Consider the following 20,437-nt stretch of genomic DNA (forward strand, 5'->3'; position numbering starts at 1 on the left):
ATCACAATTTTCAGAATACAAATATGGTAAACCAGTAATCAGTCATTACCCTAAGGTTCACTAGAATAGACCAACCAACCCGAAATTAGCCTAGCATTATAGACCAAAACCAATCAAACCAACCCTAACCATGCTAGAAGATTATGCAGTAGATCAGGAATTAAAAGTGTAAATTAGAGGTTTATCATTAAGATACCTAATGAATAATCTCAAAAGCTATGAACTAGAAATGCTTATGGAGACCCCTGGGCATAACAATTATACTGCCATCTCAGGCTCCATAAAGACTTGCTTGACGACCGAAAATGCAAGTTAGCCAACATCCATCTAATATATGTAAAAGTATAACATACTATCAATGGAAATATGTAAAATTAAACAGACAGTCATATGACTAAGAAGACAAACGTAAATGCACCGTGGACATTCATAAGAAGTCTCATAAACACATTGGGCTTCTCCCAACCTACTATGAAATTCCTCCATAATATCTTATACTCTTCAAATAGCTTCTATGCTAATCAGACCCTCACAATCCATAGACACAACTGAAATGCACCATTTCAGGTTATTAGAAGAAAAAAGAAGCTCAAACCTTACTCTTTGATATTTCCAGCTACACTCTTGCCAAGTGCAATCACTACTTTCTTCGAGATAACTATAGTTTTCCACGGGATAACCACCAGGGTAACCAAACGATGCATCACTGCAAATACATATAATCAGAAACATAAGTACTCGATCCATGGATTGAAGACAGAAGTGGAAAATGAAAGACAGAATAAACTTGAAAAAAGAAAAAAAGAAAAAAAAAAAAAAAAACTTAAAGTACACAGAGGATCTGAATTTACTTGCAGAAAAGAAATGAAAGCTACAAATAAGGTACGCTGCGGATGGTGTGTGTGCACAACCAGGGCTATATGATTTTACAAACTTATTATAGGAGCACCGGGTCTGTCATCTGGAGTTGGGAGTTCAAATTTGTAGCTGAAAATGCCAGAGCGATTAATAAAGTAAAGCTGGAAAGAGAAAATATAAGAAAGCTCAATCAAGATGCTGTTTATAGACCACAATAACATTTCAGTACATACTCAGGGTCATTTACATTTCATCCACATGTCTCAACCAGTCCAATGCCTACATATAAGTAACAGAAGACAAGAGTTCTTCTAAACACTAATATAACCAAAGCAAGCCAAATTGCATAACAATAACGAGAACTTGTCTAAATCATAATGGTCTGAGATATACCTTGAGCCTAACATATCAAACAAGAACACAGGATTCAGAGGTATAATGATTTTGAGAATAGTTATTTGAACATATAATAATTTTCAGAAATAGTGATACGAACATATGCGAATCAATCAAAAGCATCTTAATTCTTCATTGCAAGAGTGCAGCCCTCTTTGAACTATAAATGTAAAACCAACCACCATGATGAAAGCTTAGAACAAGCTTGAAGAGACTGAGAGAAAAGAGAGAGAGAAATAGAAACTCTCTTTATATATGAGACGTAATTGACTAGCTTGGTTACAATGAGAATAGGTCAAGGTATATATATAGGAAGCCTAAGAGCATCTCCCATGGTAAGCTAAAAACCTATTTATGGCCTTCACCCCCTCCCACCGTAGGTTATATCCCAAATGCCAAGAAAAAATTTGGCCTTCTCAAATATGCTAGGCTAAATTTGGGCTGAGAATTGGTAAGCCAAATGTGGGACCCGTTGCCTTTTTTTTTTTTTGTTTCATTAATAACATGAATTTTACATTTAAGAAAATTCATTTTTCCTATATACATGGGTTATTTATAATGTTATTAAATATTAAAATTACATCATTGTAAATATCTTGTTGAGATCTTCAATATGAGCCCAATATTTGATATGTTTAGAATTTTTAAAATAAATGTGTAACCATTAATTTTTATGATATACTTATTTTCATTTAACTAAATCGATTAGTTTTATTGATAGCCTCGTCAAAACCATACTCGGAAATATATTCTAAGCCGTTAGATGTAATGATATTTGATTTTAGCCTACAGAATTTGGCCTACGGTGGCAGCACTGTTTTTTGTTGGTAGGCTAAAAAAGCATATTAGAGGGAATATTCGGTTTTTGGTAGGCTAAAACCATTTGGCTTTTAGCCTACCATGGGAGATGCTCTAATTAACCAACTAAGTAACAGAGACCACTATCTTCTAGCCACATGACAAGATGAGCTGCAGCACATGCATACACTGTGTAACAACCTAATAACCGTGTAATAAAGTGTAACACTCTAATAACCTAAAGGTAAAAAGGAAATCCCTGATTTGACTTTTGCAATATATTCTAACACCCCTCCTCAGCTTGATGGGGAGGCGGGTCATCAAGCTGGACTAGTTGAACTGATGAAGAACAGAGAGATGACAGATGGAGAGGACCCAACATGAGGTGATGGCAGAGGTAGACATGCTGAGGGGAGCATAGGCCTTTGGTAAACAAATCAGCAAGTTGATCATGAGTGGAGACAAACTGCAACCGGATAGAACCATCTCCACAAACTGCAACCGGATAGAACCATCTTTAACCTTGTCTCTAGTGACAAGTAGGTTGTAATACCCCTCCTTAGCACCATCATATCTGTAAAAGAAGCAAATGAGAAAAACTAGAGAATGGCAGCAAGTAATGTTTGTTTCAACCAGGATGAAGAAGAGGAAGTGATGGCCATAACTCCATTGATTGACAAGCTCTCCTACAATTCATCATAATTTTGACTTTCTGGAGCTCCATTGCCTGAGATACCAAGTTGCCAGTGTTGGCCAAATCCATTTGGCTTTCTATTAACTGTTTCTCTTCTTGCTTGACTCTAACCATTGGTCTCATACTTCCAGACAGTGAAGAAAAGTGCTTCATTTGATCACTACTGGAAACAATATGAAAATCATCACCTTTGCTGATATTTCCTTTCCTCGAATTAATCACACTATCGATAGTAGCATGACCATTTGTAGTGTTAAGAATAGAGGAAGCTTCAAGTTCTTCAGATTGTTTCATTGTACCTTCATTTCCTGTCTTCTCAAAATCTGTTCCTACCAAAAACTCTCCTGGTGTAGTAGCAGTAGCACCCATAATAGAACTACTTGGCTCACTTTTATCATTTTGTTGTGGAATACTCACATGTGCAACAGGTTTTTCAGGGGGAACAAGAATTGGTAGAATATGCATATAAAATCCATCACCTGAGTTAGAGTTTCTTGACTTATGATAAGAACTCACATTGTGTTGAGACACACCACCTTTTGATTTTGAGCAGCCTTTACTAAACTTGACATCATGTTGAGCTTGACCTTGAGATTTAGATCCACTGTATGATAGGTTACCAATAGATTGACGGGCATTGTTTTGCTGAAAACCACCACTACTTTGCTGTTGTGAAAAACCTCCATTGTGCTGAAAATAACCATCACCATATGCAGCATTGAGCACTTGTGATTGTAGTTGTCGAGTACCATTGAATGCCCCATTAAGTGCACCATTACTGATAGACAATGAGGGCATAAAACCAATAATAGGTGCAGTAGTATGTGAAGTAGATGACACAAAACAATTACCAACATATGGAGATGGAAAGAATGCATTGGGTGGTGTTCCTGCATTTGATATCCCATATTGCATTTTCTGAGATGAGTTGACAGGATTATTTTGTGCAGCCATAGCAGCCTGAGGTGACAAAGGAATACTTGCATTCAATGGTGACAAAGGAAGACTTGCAGGAGCATAGATAGACTTCACAGTTTGTTCAATCTCATCTTCAGCAATGAGCAAAAGAGATCTTAATTCTCTCATTGAAACAGGGGAGCTTAGTGTTTTGATTCTTATTACAGCTTTTATGGTAGCAAACTCTGAGGGCAAACCATGGAGAACCGAGACTACCATGTCCTCATCATCCATATAAACTCCCATTGTAGCAAGCTGATCACAGATTGACTTGACTCGAAGTAAGTACCTATCAATAGAGTCTGAGCCTTTTTGGATGTTGTATAAGGAGTTTTTGAGATTCATGATGTTATACCGTGAATCATCAACATATTTCTCCTTAAGTCGACACCAAATTTCCTTAGAAGACTTACTTCCAATAATGAAGCAGAGAGCATCACTGGATAGAGTAGAAGCTAGTATCGACATAATGGCAGAATCAATTTGCACCCAATTCATGTACTCTTTTTCTATATCAGATGCAACCCCATTTTCTTCCATAATCACACGTTCTGAAGGACAAGGGACTGGTCCATCGACATATCTCATTAGGCCACAGCCTTTTAACAATGTCTCTACCAAAAATTTCCATGTTACATAGTTAGAGTTATCTAACTGAACTGTAATGAGATTGTAGAAATTGGATAGTAGACAATTTTGTAACATTGTATTGGTATCCATGATGCAAGGCAACCTGAAAGAGACTCAGAAATCTTCACAGCTCATTTCTTCTTGACGATGTACATCAAAGTATACTTCATTCTTTCACCAATTTTTCATCGATCAACAACCAGATTCTAAAAGAAACCATAAACCATAACAAAGAGAACATTTGAACTACAATCCCCAAAATTCTAGGGTTTCAAAGTATCAAATGCTCAGAATTTCTTACGAATCAACTACTGTATCTTGTGCCAAATCGAAATCGAACAAAATGTATATGATAACAAAGCTTCAAAGCTAATCAATTTCTGTAAATTTCTCAGTAATTTTCAAGAACATGAAGTTAGAGTCTTGAGAGAGGGATGCACTTATCTCTGTAGCAAATCCAAAGATCGAACACAGAGAGTGAAATTGAACACGAAGCTAAGCTAAAGGAGCACGATGGAGCTTGAGGAACAAACCCGAGGTCGCAACCTGGGACCTGATACCATGAAAGCTTAGAACAAGCTTGAAGAAACTGAGAGAAAAGAGAGAGAGAAATAGAAACTCTCTTTATATATGAGACGTAATTGACTAGCTTGGTTACAATGAGAATAGGTCAAGGTATATATATAGGAAGCCTAATTAACCAACTAAGTAACAGAGACCACTATCTTCTAGCCACATGACAAGATGAGCTGCAGCACATGCATACACTGTGTGTAACAACCTAATAACCGTGTAATAAAGTGTAACACTCTAATAACCTAAAGGTAAAAAGGAAATCCCTGATTTGACTTTTGCAATATATTCTAACACATGATTGATCGAACAAGATCAATCATACAACCCAGCAAAGAAAAAAAAATTTCAATTCGAGTTCAACAAAACCTAATAGTCAGATTGAAAACCGAAAATCGTTGAAGTTTTACATCGAATCGAGCTAAATAAGAGGAAGTTTCTGGTGTGTGCGGGAACCGAGGGCGATTGCGTGCCATGAGGCTGAGGAGTGTCTCACTCTCATCTGTGATTGAGAGAGGAGAGGATTCTAACAACATTTGGATGACGGTGGTGAGGATTTTGTTTGTCTCACTCCCATCCGCAACTTCCCAAATTTTCCAGCAAAGAAGTAACTTATTTTCAGCATCATCTTTGGGCCGACAGTCTCTTATGAACCAAGAAGATAACCAATTATCAAAAGATTGAAAATTAGAAGTATCAACTCCCTCAAGATTCTCAATATTCGGGCCAAATGGTTAGGAGAGGAATAAATGGTTTAAATCTTCCGCCCCAAAGCCACATAAAGCACAAGAAGAATAAAAATTATTAGAATAACGAGCAATTCTTGTCCTTGTTTTCAGTCTCCCTATAATGAGAATCCAAGAGAAAATCTTAATCTTCGGAGGGATACTAAGCCGCCATATATCGTTCAAATAATTAACATTAAGAAAAGAAACAATCTGCAACTAAACGATCATGATTTGACTACTCTTATAGAAATATAGTCTTAACTGCAGTTGGCTAGCTCCCTTTACCAAAGCTGAAACAATGATATACAGAGCTAATTTGTCCACATGGTACATATTACTAGGTGATACATACACGGCTATCACTGCATGTTTCATTTTGATTTTTTTTTTCCCTTTTCAAATTACATGAATTCCTTACGTGACTACTAATGTCGTCACATTTATCTATTGGTTATATACAAATTTACAAACATACATCTACTAGGACAAACAAAGAGGAGAAAAAATAAATTGATCAATTCGGCCGTTAGATGGGATTATCACGGACAAAAATGGCTATGTTAAAAAAAAAAAACTCATTTAGTCATTCTTTCAATCTATAAGATCAACTATATACACATCAAACTAGAAGGCTCTTAGTCACTCCCTTACAATTCTTTTTCACAAGTCATTCGTCTCTATCAATCCACGTAAGTAAATTGGGGGGAATGACTTATCATTATTCGGCTACCTATAAAGAAATTTAGCCTTGGATGTTGACGACCTTTGTCAAGGAAATATATGGAGCTAATGTTTTTCACATGATGCATATTTACAAGTTAGTTACATATAAAATGTCAAATCTCCCATTTTTCATTTCTCTAAAAAATTAAATATTCCCACTATTATATTTTAAATTGTTAATTGGTCATCATGAAAATTTTCATTTCAAAACCAACAAGGTGGTGGGTGAACTTATAAATTTATTAGTCCGATTGTGGGATGAGATAATATGGAAGCAAAGTACCTATACTAAAAATATTAGTCATTGTCATCCTTGCTCCGCTCTTGATCCATATTGTGAAACACATTAATAGAATTACTCAAATGTCAATGATGACTCTTGTTGACGCATTGTTCGATCGCGCACTCTCGTAAGTTTAAACTATATCAATAATTCAAAATAAATTCAGAAAATTGTTTTAGAGAAACTGAATTTGAGAGGAATTTGCTGTGTCTTCTCATTGATAATAGGGGCCTCTTTATATAGAGGATTACAATGCATAGAATCTCAATCATACAAGGAAAGTAATTCTACATTGATTAGGATTCTAGATCCTTCTAATTAAATCCTATTACCACTAGGTCAAGTAACCTAGAGTTTGGGCTAAACACAAATTAGGTTTTCCTTGAACACTCCCCCTTGTGTTGCCCAAACGCGGTGCTTCTCTCGTTGCCTCGTTAAAAACCTTGCCGAGTAACAAAAACCCAGTGGGACAAAAATAACCTCGGTCGAAGGGGAAAAAGAGCACAACACACCCTTCACGTTTCGAGGTGAACAAGTAGACATCTCCCCCTGATGTCTGCGTCTCCCCCTGATGACTACTATCATGGGAGTTCAGATAATTTCCGCAAGCCAATTCTTGCCACATGTTTCTCGAACGTGGATTTGGGCAATGACTTAGTAAACAAGTCTGCCTCACTGTCCTCAGATTGAATCTAGTTCACTTTGATCTCGAGGAGAGTCTGTTGTTGCTGATTGTGCTTGGTGTTATCACTTTTGATGTAGCCTTGCCTCATTTGTTCAAAACAAGCAACATTATCCTAAATGTTCGTAGGCTCATCTGTGGTAGACTTCAAACCACAATTGTTCGAACATGCGTAATTATGAATCCAATCCATATTCATTCACGAACCACTTCGTGAAGAGCAATGATCTCTGCATTGTTCGAAGATATAGCGATTAGGGTCTATTCTGTAGACCTCCAAGATATCATGGTCTTTTCCCATGGTGAACACTTAACCAGTTTGGGAATGACCTTTGTGTGGGTCAGAGAGATACCCAACATCAGCAAAACCTTCCAAAACACATGTCATTTTGGGATGGGGATAATGGACGCAGGCCAGTGTTGGCGGCGTTCCTGGTGTGTGATGGGTCTGAATCCATCATCTCTTTGTAGGGATAGAACAAGCCCATATCACTCATACATCTCAAGTATCGAAAGATATCTTTTACACCAATCCAATGGCGTTGCGTTGGCGCAGAGCTATATCTAGCTAACAAGTTCACAACATATGAGATGTCCGGTCTTGTGCATTGGGATAAGTACAATAATGCGCCTATTGTACTAAGTAAGGCACTTCTGCCTCTAGCACATCTTCGTCATCATCCTTTCGACGAAGAGGATCCTTTTCAGGATCAAGACTACGGACGATCATGGGGGTGCTTGAAGGCTTGACCTTGTCAAAATGCCTAAGCATCTATCGACACGATGCTTAAGTTCCAAACCGAGACATAATCGTGTTTTCCCAAAATCCTTCATCTCAAACTCGGATTTCAAGTGTTCAGCGGTTTCCCTTAACTCTTTAAGGGTTTCTAATGAAGATCATGTCCAACATGAACCACAATATAATCCGAAACTTGTCATAGAAACGCGTGGGCATATCCCTTCCCAATCAAGTAGTCACTTTAGTGAGTGTTTCAACCTTATTGTAAACGCGCTCCATGGTCTAGAGCCTCTTGACTTGGGTAAATGAAGTTCGCCATGAACCTTCATGTATATTCCGTATCTAGATCCCTATAGAGATACGTAGTGACCATATTTGTAAGCTGCATGTTCAGTTATTCGGAAACTACCAAACTGAAAAGGTAGTGGAGTGCAATGACATCCATTACGAGAGAATATGTCTCATCGTAGTCGATTCCAGGGCGTTTTGTGAGAAGCCTTGCGCCATAAGGCGAGATTACCATCTCTTTTTCTCACTACGCTTTCTAACGAAGACCCATTAGTCAACATGTTTTATGTTAGGAGGTGTTGGCATCTCTAGCTCGAAAACCTTCCTCTTCGTTAGAGAATCCATCTTAACCTGGATCGCATCTTTCCATTTAGGCCAAAAACTCTCTACGTTGGTATTCATTCATCAACGGAGCGTAGTTCGATATCATCTGACTCAACAAACTCATGCGCAACGAAATGCGCAACTACATCATCAATTATGATGGAGTTTTTATCCCACGTCTCATGTACACTAGTGTAAGTTTCATAGAGCTCTATATTCTCAGGAATAGGTTCTGATGTTGAGGCGTCCCCCAACGGTAACCATAACCCGGAAGATGCTCATGAGACAGATTTTGAGTCTTGATGATCAAAGGATTGGAATGTGCCAAAGTATCCTTCGAATCCACGAGCCTCCCACGCATCCTAGCTGGGGCCATGGCCTGTAACGCCATAGTGCCACTCTCTTTGGCATTGGCGCCATGCCTACCTCCGTGTAGGGTGGCGCTACGTCCTCTCGTAGGGACGTCCTTCCTTGCAGGAATGTTTGCAGCATATTTGTGTGATCTCGTCACTTTAACAGGGATCAAGATGAGACATAGTGGGGATAGGCCACGACAATCCCTGTAGTTCCTGCTGAACATCCGTGTTCTTATCTCCCCCTAACGACGGGAAGACTGTCTCATCAAAGTGACAACCCGCAAATCTAGCGGTAAAGAGATCACCTTGCAAGGGCATTAAGTGGCGGACGATTGTTGGAGTCTCAAATCCAACGTAGTTGCCCATTCGTCTGTGAGGACCTATCATAGAGCGCTGTGGCGGAGCAATGGGCACATAAATAGCTCACTCAAATGTGCGTAAGTACAAAATACGTGTACCCAGTCACTAGCTGTAACGCATAGGTACATTGAGTGGCGGTAGGTCGTAGACGAATTAGCATAGCTGCATGCGATATTGCATCACCCCAAGCGGATGTAAGAAGATTGGTGCGCATTACCAATGTTCGGACTACCATCGTAGTCGTTTCCGCGAGACCAATTGGGTGTGTACATGGGGATGTGATGTCCAACATCAAGCCCATTGTAAATATCTATCGAAAGTCATTCGATGTAAACTCTCTAGCATAGTCAAATCCAATTGACTGAATAGGATGATCTGGAGAGTGAGCCCGTTGTCATATGATATGTGCTAGGAGTGTAGCATAAGCAGCATTTATAGGTGGACAATGGCACAACACGTGACCGGCGTGTTTGCGTGTCAACCAACATCATAAAATATTTAAGCGTCCGCAAGTTGGTTGAATTAATCCACAAAATCCCTACAGATTCTTTGTAAGAACAGAATGAGTATTGTCATATCCTTTGCATAGGACGGTCTCAGTCCTAGTTTCCCTAAGGAACAGGCTTTGTAAAACGAGCGAGAGGCCTTAGAAGCAACCATTAAGTATTTTGGTTAGGCCTGAGCGTTCGAAACGCTATGTGAAGTAAGTTGGTGATTGCAACATCACCTGGGGCGCCATCACCATGATGGACGCTATCCATGGCGTGATGGATATGGACTACGCCAGCCCTAGGCTGATGGTGGACGGAGGCCGTGCCCTAGGCAACAGCGTCGGTCACACTTAGTCTAGGAATCAACTTTTGATTCATGCTTCATTTCGCTCGAAAGAAATGATGTCCATGTGAAGTCTTTTGTAGATGGATCATCATATCATGACTAGGATGATCTATCATGTCGTGACAAAGCCAATATGTGTCTAAATCCAAGATATCTTCTCTCATAACTTTATTGGATTAATAGCTCGAATAGTGACATAGAATCCACTAGAGAGACACATAAACTTTTCTAAGATGCGTCTGTGTTCGCAATCGTTAGAGGAATTTGCAAAAGAACTCATTTCCGTTCTCTACATGCATGTTTGCATGGAATTCGTTGGCTATTCATAGGGTACGATTTACCCTAAGAGCGTAGAGAGTTTCTATGACAGCAGTAATCAAGGTGCCATTTGGCAAGTGGAACTTGGGCTATTCCATGTCCTTGAATTAATATTGATGGCCCAGCCATCGTAGTCACAAAGTAATATGCTCAGAATCAAAATTGAGTCATAATGAAAAGAACTCAAAATTTTATTCATAAGGCAACAGAGTACGTCATTGTTTCTTTGATCAAAGAAAATCTAATCCAATAAAAAGTAATATGGCGATCGCCTACATCACTTGGAAAATAAAGACTTAAACAGAATTGGCGATCTATTGATCCCAGCCAGATTTGTAGTCTTCAACCCTTCACTCTAGATCATCTTCTTGATCTTCTTGTTCCACATAGTGAGCTTCTCTTGCTTCACAATATGCTTTGTAGGCGGTGACAAGTTCTTCGTGAGCTCTACAAATGTGTGCCCAATGATCAGACACTCCACATCGAGAACATACATCTCTTTGCTCGAACTCCGTTGATTGAGGCGCTTTGAAAGCGTCATTTAGATGGCTCTTAATGTTGGTGGCGCCACCAACATGGCCAGAGGCGTTGCCTCCCTCTCTCTTTCCACGTTTACCTCTTCGGTTCCGTATTCGCCTATTTTGGCGGTTACCTTCCTAAGTAGAGCGATTATATGGATCAGAATGTCCAGAAGTATACCTAAGATTAGGGTTTCGCTCTTGGCGCCCTCTCTTAGAGGTGCGACTATAATTGGATTCCGGAATATGTTCTGTTTCCACGGATCTCGAATTATAGTTCTTCACAAGGATATTATCATGCTTTTCAGCGACATTCATAGCTCCAATGAGCTCATGAAACCATGTGATCCGTCTTGCATTTACATCGATTCGATAGTTCTTAGCAACCATCAATGCAGAGACGGGGAAGGTAGAGAGAGTCTTCTCAATCAACATCGCATCTGTGATCTTTTTACCACAGAATTCCATTAAGGATTTAATGCGAAGTGCTTCCGAGTTATAGTCAAGAACTGTCTTGAAATCACAGAAGCGGAGGCTATGCCATCTCACTTCTAGGTCAGGAAGCAAGGAGTCACGGACGTTGCCAAATCTTTCTTCGAGTGAGACCCACAGCCTTCTGGGGTCTTCTTCATTCATATACTCGTACTGGAGCGAATCATCCATATGACTAGTCATTAGGATGATGGCTTTCGCCTTATTTGCCTCTAAGGCTGCTCTATTTGCTTCCAAAGCTTGAGCTTGCTCAACAGTTATCACGTCATGGCTAGGCTCGAGAATCATATCCAAGATTCCATCGGCCTTGAGATGCTGGCGGATATCACGAACCCACCTGTGATATTCAGAGCCAGTTGTTCCCAATGGAGCAAAGTCCAATTTGTTCAGGCTACTCATCCTGAAAGAGAACAAGAAATTAGGGTTAGTTTCGGAGCGAAGTAGGCTACCACGAAAACATATGAAATTTCTAAGCGTAATCGCTTCCAAGAAATTAGGAATTTCTGAGCGTAGTCACTTCCAAGAAATTCGATTCCAAGAGATATTGGATTAGATCGAAACAATGATGTAAGTGGTCGATCATAAATTCTCTACAAACTCTAAGTTTGGAGATCTCAACAAGCTCTAAGCTTGGAGTGAGCACGAACCCCCACAGTTCGGCTTAATTTGGTCTCCCCTATAATGAAGAAAGGGGGGGGGGGGTAGAAGAAGGGAGGTTGCAAGTCCCCGAGAAAAAGAAGAGAAATTGAAATAAAAACTCAAAAATGGGAAATTTTAGTAAACCATACCTCTTAGGGTTGCGGATCGCATTCGAGCCTCATTGTAGGATTGCAAACAAGCTTCAGTTCTAGGCGAATCAAACTTGTTGAAATTCGGAGCAGATTCGCTTCTAAACAGCTCCCACTCCGATTGGTGTACAGGTCACAAAATGTCTCCAATAGGGCTGAAATTTGGAAGTCAGAAAGAAGAGACCGAGGTGAACAACTTTGATGAAGGAAGAATTTTGATCTGAAAATCTGAAATAGAAGTTTCGGGGCTTGCAAGCTGACTGATATGCACAGGAACGAGCATGCTGAACAGCTCCCACCTTGAATACTGTACAGGTCTCAAAACGTCTCCAATAGGGCTGAAATTTTGAGTTCAGATAGAGGAGATAGAGATGAACAACTTTGATGAAGAAAGTATTTAACAAGAAGTTTAGGGGCGTGCAAGCAGGCTGATCTGCACAAGAACGAGCGAGCTGCTATGCTGCAGGGGCAGCAGGAGTGCCGCAATGCTGCATGGGCAGTAGGTGGCACATGGGTGCGCAAGGGCTGCAGGGGCAGCTTACGGCATGGCTGGCAAGGGCTAGGAGCTTGCGGCTATTTTGGTGAGAAGAGTTTTGGTTTTTAGGGCTAGGGTTAGGGCTCGTGCTGATAACGTGTTTTAGAGAAACTGAATTTGAGAGGAATTTGCTGTGTCTTCTCATTGATAATAGGGGCCTCTTTATATAGAGGATTACAATGCATAGAATCTCAATCATACAAGGAAAGTAATTCTACATTGATTAGGATTCTAGATCCTTCTAATTAAATCCTATTACCACTAGGTCAAGTAACCTAGAGTTTGGGCTAAACACAAATTAGGTTTTCCTTGAACAAAAATGACTTTAATCGTTAAAATATTGAACTAAATGTTAATGAATTTGAAAATATTTTCAGTTATTATATATTTTTATGCTTTTAAAAATGACTGCAAAATAACGCTCCTAATAATATATATTTAAAATTTTAATTAAGTAAAGGATAACTCTTTTTTTTTTTGTTAGAAAGGAAAGTTTTATTGCACCGAGGTTAAACCTCAATACTGATAGTACATCACTTGGTGCATAAGACACTCGCTAATGAAAGTCGGGAATCATAAGCATCAACTTAAAAAATACGAAGTTGAGCTGCCCGATTTCAATCATGAGAACCAAACAGTATAACGACAAATAAAACATGGGCCAAAACAACTTGAGCCCAAAAAATATACATCTCAAACCACTTTAGTCATCTGATAAAATGTGATAACCAACTTACCCAATATCATCAGATAAGGTAACAACCACCTTATCCAATGTCAAAACTACCCACATATATTCTAAAAGAAATTGCTTGCAACCGCTACTGCCGCTGCTCGATCTGCAAAGTCCAACATGGACAGCTCAATCTTCTAAAAGCTTCACTTTTGTTTCAGGCTCAGGCTTGTTCTCCACCTGGAAATTATTCTCCAAGGCCTTCACTTGCTCAGCACTTAGCCAAAGCTTTTTCTCGGCGACATAGCCCCGCACCCTTTTTGTCTAAGGCGTCCAACATGGACTGGAAGTCTCTGCTGCAAACATGGTTGTTTCTTAGACTGTGTTCATCTGCTAAACCAAGCCAAAACAAACAGAGAATTTAGTGAATTAACCACATAATTAATAATTATATCTAGATCAGATTCCATACAGGAAGAAAGGGATTCATGGTTTCAATTCAAGCTGACACAATTTCAAATCACAAAGTACTGTTGTCAGTTGTCACAAGGTTCAATTTTTCTCAATGAAATGATTATCAGATCATGAAAATAGTAAGAGACAAAAGAACAAAGACATGGGTCACTCAATTTTTCCATTCTAAACATTGTTATAAAAAAAAATTGCTCCGTGTTATTCGGAGAGGCGAAAACAATTTTCTTTGGAAGCAGAGAAGAACCTAGTGTTCCCTTGTTCGGTCCGGTGGCGTGTCTTCGGTGACGTCGTTGTCGAACCTATAGGTTAGGATAAACAGTCCACCGGTGCAGGTCTGAGATAGAGGGGAGGCTGGGACAGGGAGAAACGATGGAAGATTTATGGTGTTTTGCGGGGATGGGTAAAACTGCCGCTTCGGGACGAGGAAAATTAAATCCGCTTATGGCCACTGTCGTGGAAGTCTCCTAGAGGGCAAGGGAGAATCAGGTTGCGCTCCGGATCCTACAGGAATCTAAGGGCGATGGAGGTCTGGCCATTGTTGTTGAGCTTTGATCCACGGAGGATTGGTTTGACGGAAATGGCTCGACGTCGTTGTGGTTTGGCAGCGGACATATTCCACGCATGTGCGGGAAGTGGATCGCCGGCACGGTTAGTCGACGTTGGTGGTGGTACGTGTCTGATGGAAGGGCAGCTGGGCCGTGGGCCTTTGATTTGTTGATGGGCTTTTTCTGGTGGGCTTGTGATCTAATATTATGTTTAGTAGGTTGTTTAAAGTTTAAGTGTATTTTCTGTACAATAAATCCCTACCGCCTATTGGTAGGGACAGGTGGGCGACGTCCAGGTTTGCATACTCAGTATGCCTTGTCTGCCCTGGCAAGGCGGTGGATCATGAATTGGTTGCGACCTCCTGGTGGCGGGATGAAACGACGCATCGTTGGTTTTATTTCCGATCGGCAGCATATTGAGAAGGGAAAATTTCACAAACAGTACACCAAGTAAAGGCCACTAATAATTCTTATACATAAAGTTCCAAACCAAACATTTCGGTACACGAAATCTGAAACTCGACCCACTATCAGTACACGATGTCAATTTTTGACATCAAAATGTCCATTATGCCCTCAGTTTTTTTTTTTTTTAATAAATTTTTTTTGTTCTGTTAAATTAACCGGAGCGACTCATCTTTTTTCTTTCTCTCTCTATTCGCGTCTCTAGTTCTATGCTCTGTTCTTCCTCTGGTTTGTAGTCCCTCAATCTGGGTCGTCGAAGCAAGATTGGTTCGGGACTTGTGCAGCAAATCTGATCGTCGGAGGTCTGGTGGGCAGATCGGTGCTGGGATCTGCGCAGGCGGGTCGGGTGGGTTGCTGCAGCAGCGATGGGTGGAGGCGGGTAGGCTGCTGACACGGGGATGTTGTTGTAGGCGGATCGAGATGGAAGCCGGTGATGGGAAGGCGCGACTGGGATCTGCGTCCGGTCTGGCTGGGCAGCGTGCTAGGTGAGGGAGCGGAGGCTGGCAGGGGGCAGCGCCGTTGCAGACGCTGGGCAAGGCTGAGGCTGAGGCTACGGTGGTAAGTTGTTGCAGCTCGTCTGGGAAGCCGGTGACGGCTGGGTATCGTGCTGGTGTTCGCTAGAGGAAGATGGGTGCAAAGATCAAATTGGCTGGGTGCTGAGAGCAATTGGCTGGGTGAGGCCGATCTCGATATGGCCGGCTGTGCGCTTGGAGGGAGGGAGTGGGATTGAGTTTGATGGGTGTGGATTTGGAAGGTGGAGGAGATGCGGTGGTCGCCAGAGAGTTTTCGCCGGAAGAAGGAAGAAGAAAGAGTCGTCGGCGAAGGAGAAGAACAGAGCATAAAACCAGAGACGCGAAGAGAGAGAAAGAAAAAAGATGAGTCGTTCTGGTTAATTTAACAGAAAAAAAAATTTATTAAAAAAAACAGAAAAAAAAAATTTATTAAAAAAAAAAGAACTGAGGGCATAATGGACATTTTGGTGTCAAAAATTGACGTCGTGTACTGATAGTGGGTCTAGTTTCAGATTTCGTGTACCGAAATGTTTGGTTTGGAACTTTATGTATAAAAATTATTAGTGGCCTTTACTTGGTGTACTGTTTGTGAAATTTTCCCTATTGAGAAAGCTATTACTTTATTAGTACTATGGCACTGTTTTAACTTTCCAATATGTCATCGTTATTGTAAAGTAAATAGAGTAGTCAGTATGACACTTTTTGCTATTAGGTGCATGTTCGAATACATTGTTGTTATTATAGAGACTCCTGTTATTATTCGGGAGGTTCTCTTGAAGTGTATTGTAATCAGGGATTTCGGCATCATGTCCCCCCTATGTATTCATCCGTTTCATTAATAAAGGCCTGAGGGCAGCCGTGTAGCAGTTATTTCAAAAAAAAAAAACCATGGATCAGAGTGTGTCAATCTTGGGAAAACACCGCTAGATCACAATGGGTTTTTTTGTTAGAAATCAATCTGTTTTGCCAGTGGAAATCAAAGCAACCGAAGAATCTGAGTTGCCAACACTTTTCATGATGACTACTACAGAGGGCGGTTAAAGTATCATTGCATTTTTACCAAGACTACCCTCCACAAACTTATAAAGAGTTTCAATACAAACGCTTTGATATCCCACACCAAACCCTTACTTTTTCTTCTCTGCATATACAGCAGGACCTTAACTCACACACAATAGAACAACGTATTCTGTAAATAGTAAGTATCTCACATAGATAAATATAAAAATTAAAAATTATGGATGCAACTGCAGGGTACTTGATGACAGAAGCACTGAAATTTAAATTGATAGCTTGTATAACATTGATTGATTTTCTTCACTTTCGCATTCAAAAACAGCAATCATGGTTTACTAGTTGGAATTACCAAAGCAATAAATACTTCCGCAGAACAATCTTAGAAACAAAGCTATTGGAGTACCTGTTCTTCCTCCTCTATTAGTCTATTGTCCGACTTAACTCTGCCCCTCGCAATATCAGTTTTAACTCCTCTTCATTAACATATGGTTCACTGAGAAAATCAACAAGAAAATAAATACAAATAAGATAGAAGTTGAGAATAATTCAAACTTGAGTGTTCAAAAGAAAACCTTCTTCCTTTCAACCCTAGAAGTTTCAACATCCCCATTGATAGATGTGTAATAACTCTTCAGACAGGATATACTACCAATGAAAGCTAAGCCACCAGCCTAACCTAGAGGCATAAAATCAATACATGTTGAATTAAGCAAGGCAGGCAAGAGTAACATAAGTTAAGCACAAAAATTACACCACTATACCAAAAGGCAGGAACGTCTAATTAGTATTCACATGTGGAAGTTAGTTAAAGTTAGAGAAAGAATCTAACTTACCACATACCTAGCAACTTCTGTGGGATTGTGAATAGCAACACTTTTGGGAGTTATTTCGGCGAGGATCAAAATAAGAACCTTGCATCATTAAAGGGAGAAGAGCAATATTAGATATCAGTTCCATACAAATAGTATTTCCTCATATGTCATGGCCTTGCCTATCAAGTGAGGAGAGGAAAAAACAGAACACTGATTTTGCATTTTAACAAAATTTTAGTCTCAACACCCAATGTTTATAAAACTAACCTCTGACACTCGATAAGAAGTCCAGCGAATTTGATCAATCTCTCTCTTGAGAATGCTTATAGAAAATACCCTACTCAGTCATACATGAAAGAACATCTCTTTGGTGTCCACTCCAGATACCAAATATATTTTAGTGTTGTGTTTCACGAGATTACTGATATAGGATAGAGTACAAGTTATTAGCATTTTCAACATTAGAAGCTTGATCATACCAAATATCTATGATATAAGGACCACTAAAACTTAAACTGACCAGTACCCAATTTGTCACAAACAAACTTTAAAACCTCCAACTATGTATCGTATCAGGCAGGGAAAATGAGACATACAATCATTACTCCAGTTGCTGCACTAGCACCAACTACACCAAATATCATTGTTGCAGCCTCTGTAACTAGAGCAGTTGCTCCAATATTGACAACACTGAGTACACAAGTAAATTCTACAATAAGAAAGAAATGTTCAACTTCATGACGAAAGAAAGGAAAAACAAATACCAACAAATATGAGAAGGAAAGTACGTTGTGCCAATAAGTATGGTTGTCAAGAACCGAGTCACATCATTGCGAAGCAATCCGAAGACACCATTTTCAGGCTCTTTCTCAGCCAACTCACGCACCTGACACAAAATAATATCAATTAAGTAATCTTCCTTCAAGAATATACCAAGGTTAGATCACTCACATTCTTTCAAATCAATGGTTTGGCTCATTCCCCTGCTTATGGAGATTCTAGTGTAAATTCACTTGATAATGATACATTTCAAAGACAACACATTATTTAGATATAGGCACCCAGAAGGCCAAAAACCTATAAAGCTCATACATGCCAAGGCATAATGCTAACTGAAGATTCTAATAGGTTAGTTACTCACGTTCTTTCAAAATTTTAATGGTTTAGATCGCTAGTGTTCTTCCAAGATACTAATGCAGTTTATCATTCACTAATTAATGGGTACATTTCAAACACAGAACTATATCTAGACATAGGCACCCACAAGGTGAAAACACATAAAGTTCGTACCTTCCAAGGCCATAGCGTGGTAATCGAAGTCTCTGCCATTGAGAAAAAAGCCGAGAGACCCAAAAGCGCCACCAAAATCAAACCCTGCTCCATAAAAACCTGCAGAACCAGCAGCGTCTTCGACCAAGCATTTCTAAACATCAATGTGCACTTGTCAACAACCCTATAGGCCATAGCTTGCATTGACCACACCCTCCACAGCAAAAGCTCTCCACAAACCCCACAAACCATAGCTGCTAAAACAACTCCACACTTCACCATTACCCAACAAAATCAAAACTCAAACCCGAAACAGCATTTGTACCACTAGAGCTCTCACTATCATTACCTCCAGCTCTCAAACGAGCTCTATTAGCAAACAAGTCAACTCCCTCGCATCTTGGACCTAAGAACCTCCCAAAATCGCTATTGCCAATGCAATTCGATACCAATCGAAATGGGTATCAATTATTTTGTACCAAAACCTTGGTGGGGAAATTCTTCTGCTTATGATAGTATAAGAAACTCAATGATTTTGAACCATAAATGAATCTGGGCGGGCTTAGAATTGAAGAGTCAAGCGCCATAGCACCCAAAAACAGAATTTGAACAAGACCTAGAACGCAGAGTTCAGCTCCCAAGAACTAATCAAAGCCAAAGAATCAAAAGAATGAATTTTTTTTTTCTTTGGAATATCAAAATTGGATGCTCAAGTGTGGGTGGGATGATAGGCTATGGTTGTGGGAGGAATTGAAGATGAAGAGAATTGGGAAAGAAAAGGGTCATAGTTGAAGGGAAAGGGTGGAGAGATAGAGAAGTGGGTAAGGGATATTGTTAGGATTGGTGTTTGTTCATAAAATATATTTTAGGAGAAGGGATGCAAAAAGAACAGTAGAGAGAATGAATTGTGTATTCCCTTGATAATAGAGACCTCTTTATATAAAGGATTACAAGCATAAGATATTTATTAGACTAACCCTATTACAAATAAAACAAGTTAGTAGAGTTTGGGGCAAACACATAATCTAGGTGTCCAAACATTGGTACTCCTCTCATTGCCTCATCAAAACCATTGTCGAGTAACAAAAATCCTACGGGACAAAAATAACCTTGGTCGAAGGAGAAAAAGAGTACAACACACCCTTCATATTTCAAGGTGGGCAGAGGAGGTAGTTAGGGTTTCAAGGTTTCGTATTTGGATTTAGGATTTGACTATTTGTTTCAGGGTTAGGGTTTCGTGTTGATAACGTATTTTAGGAAAATGGATGCAAAGAGAACAACAGAGAGAATTGAGAGAATGAATATTGTATTCCATTGATAATATGGCTCTCTTTATATAGAGTATTACAAGTAAAGAATTTGAGTCTTACAAGGAAACACAGTCGTACAATGATTAAGATATCTTAGAAGATATTTATAAGACTCACCCTATTACAACTAGAACAAGTTACTAGAGTTTGGGCCAGACACATAATCTAAATGTCCATAAACACTCCCCATTGTGTCGCCCAAACGTTGGTGCTCATCTCTTTGCCTCGTCAAAAACCTTGTCGAGTAACAAAAACCCAATGAGACAAAAATAAACTTGGTTGAACGAGAAAAAGAGTACAACACACCATTCACATTTCGAAATCGAACATGTAGACATCTCCCCCTGATGTCTGCATCTCCCCCTGATGACTACGATCATGGGAGTTCAGATACCCTCATATCGCACTTGGTTCACCTTGATCTTGAGGAAAGTCTGTTGTTGCTGATTATAGAAAAACTTAGGCGATATATGCTGGGTGTTG

At 39.7% G+C, this 20,437-nt stretch overlaps 1 protein-coding gene across 2 annotated transcripts in view; it reads right to left on the reverse strand.

The window, feature by feature from the left end:
* LOC112202818 (DUF21 domain-containing protein At1g55930, chloroplastic) overlaps nucleotides 1-19,480 on the reverse strand; it is a 27,786-nt gene extending 8,306 nt beyond the window's left edge. The window contains exons 1-4 of one of the 2 annotated variants that reach the window (XM_040519532.1): nucleotides 18,666-19,480; nucleotides 18,164-18,261; nucleotides 17,643-18,065; nucleotides 16,606-17,474 (exon numbers count right to left, since the gene is read on the reverse strand). In XM_040519532.1, coding sequence (XP_040375466.1) covers nucleotides 17,948-18,065; nucleotides 18,164-18,261; nucleotides 18,666-18,926 — 477 coding nt within the window. In that variant the 5' untranslated portion in view covers nucleotides 18,927-19,480 and the 3' untranslated portion in view covers nucleotides 16,606-17,474; nucleotides 17,643-17,947. Of the gene's footprint in view, nucleotides 1-16,605; nucleotides 17,475-17,642; nucleotides 18,066-18,163; nucleotides 18,262-18,665 lie in introns of those variants that run through there. The other variant, XM_040519533.1, reaches the window with a different exon arrangement.
* Between the last annotated feature and the right edge of the window lie 957 nt (nucleotides 19,481-20,437).

This window comes from Rosa chinensis, chromosome 5 (assembly GCF_002994745.2).
Source record: "Rosa chinensis cultivar Old Blush chromosome 5, RchiOBHm-V2, whole genome shotgun sequence".
Taxonomy (NCBI): domain Eukaryota; kingdom Viridiplantae; phylum Streptophyta; class Magnoliopsida; order Rosales; family Rosaceae; genus Rosa; species Rosa chinensis.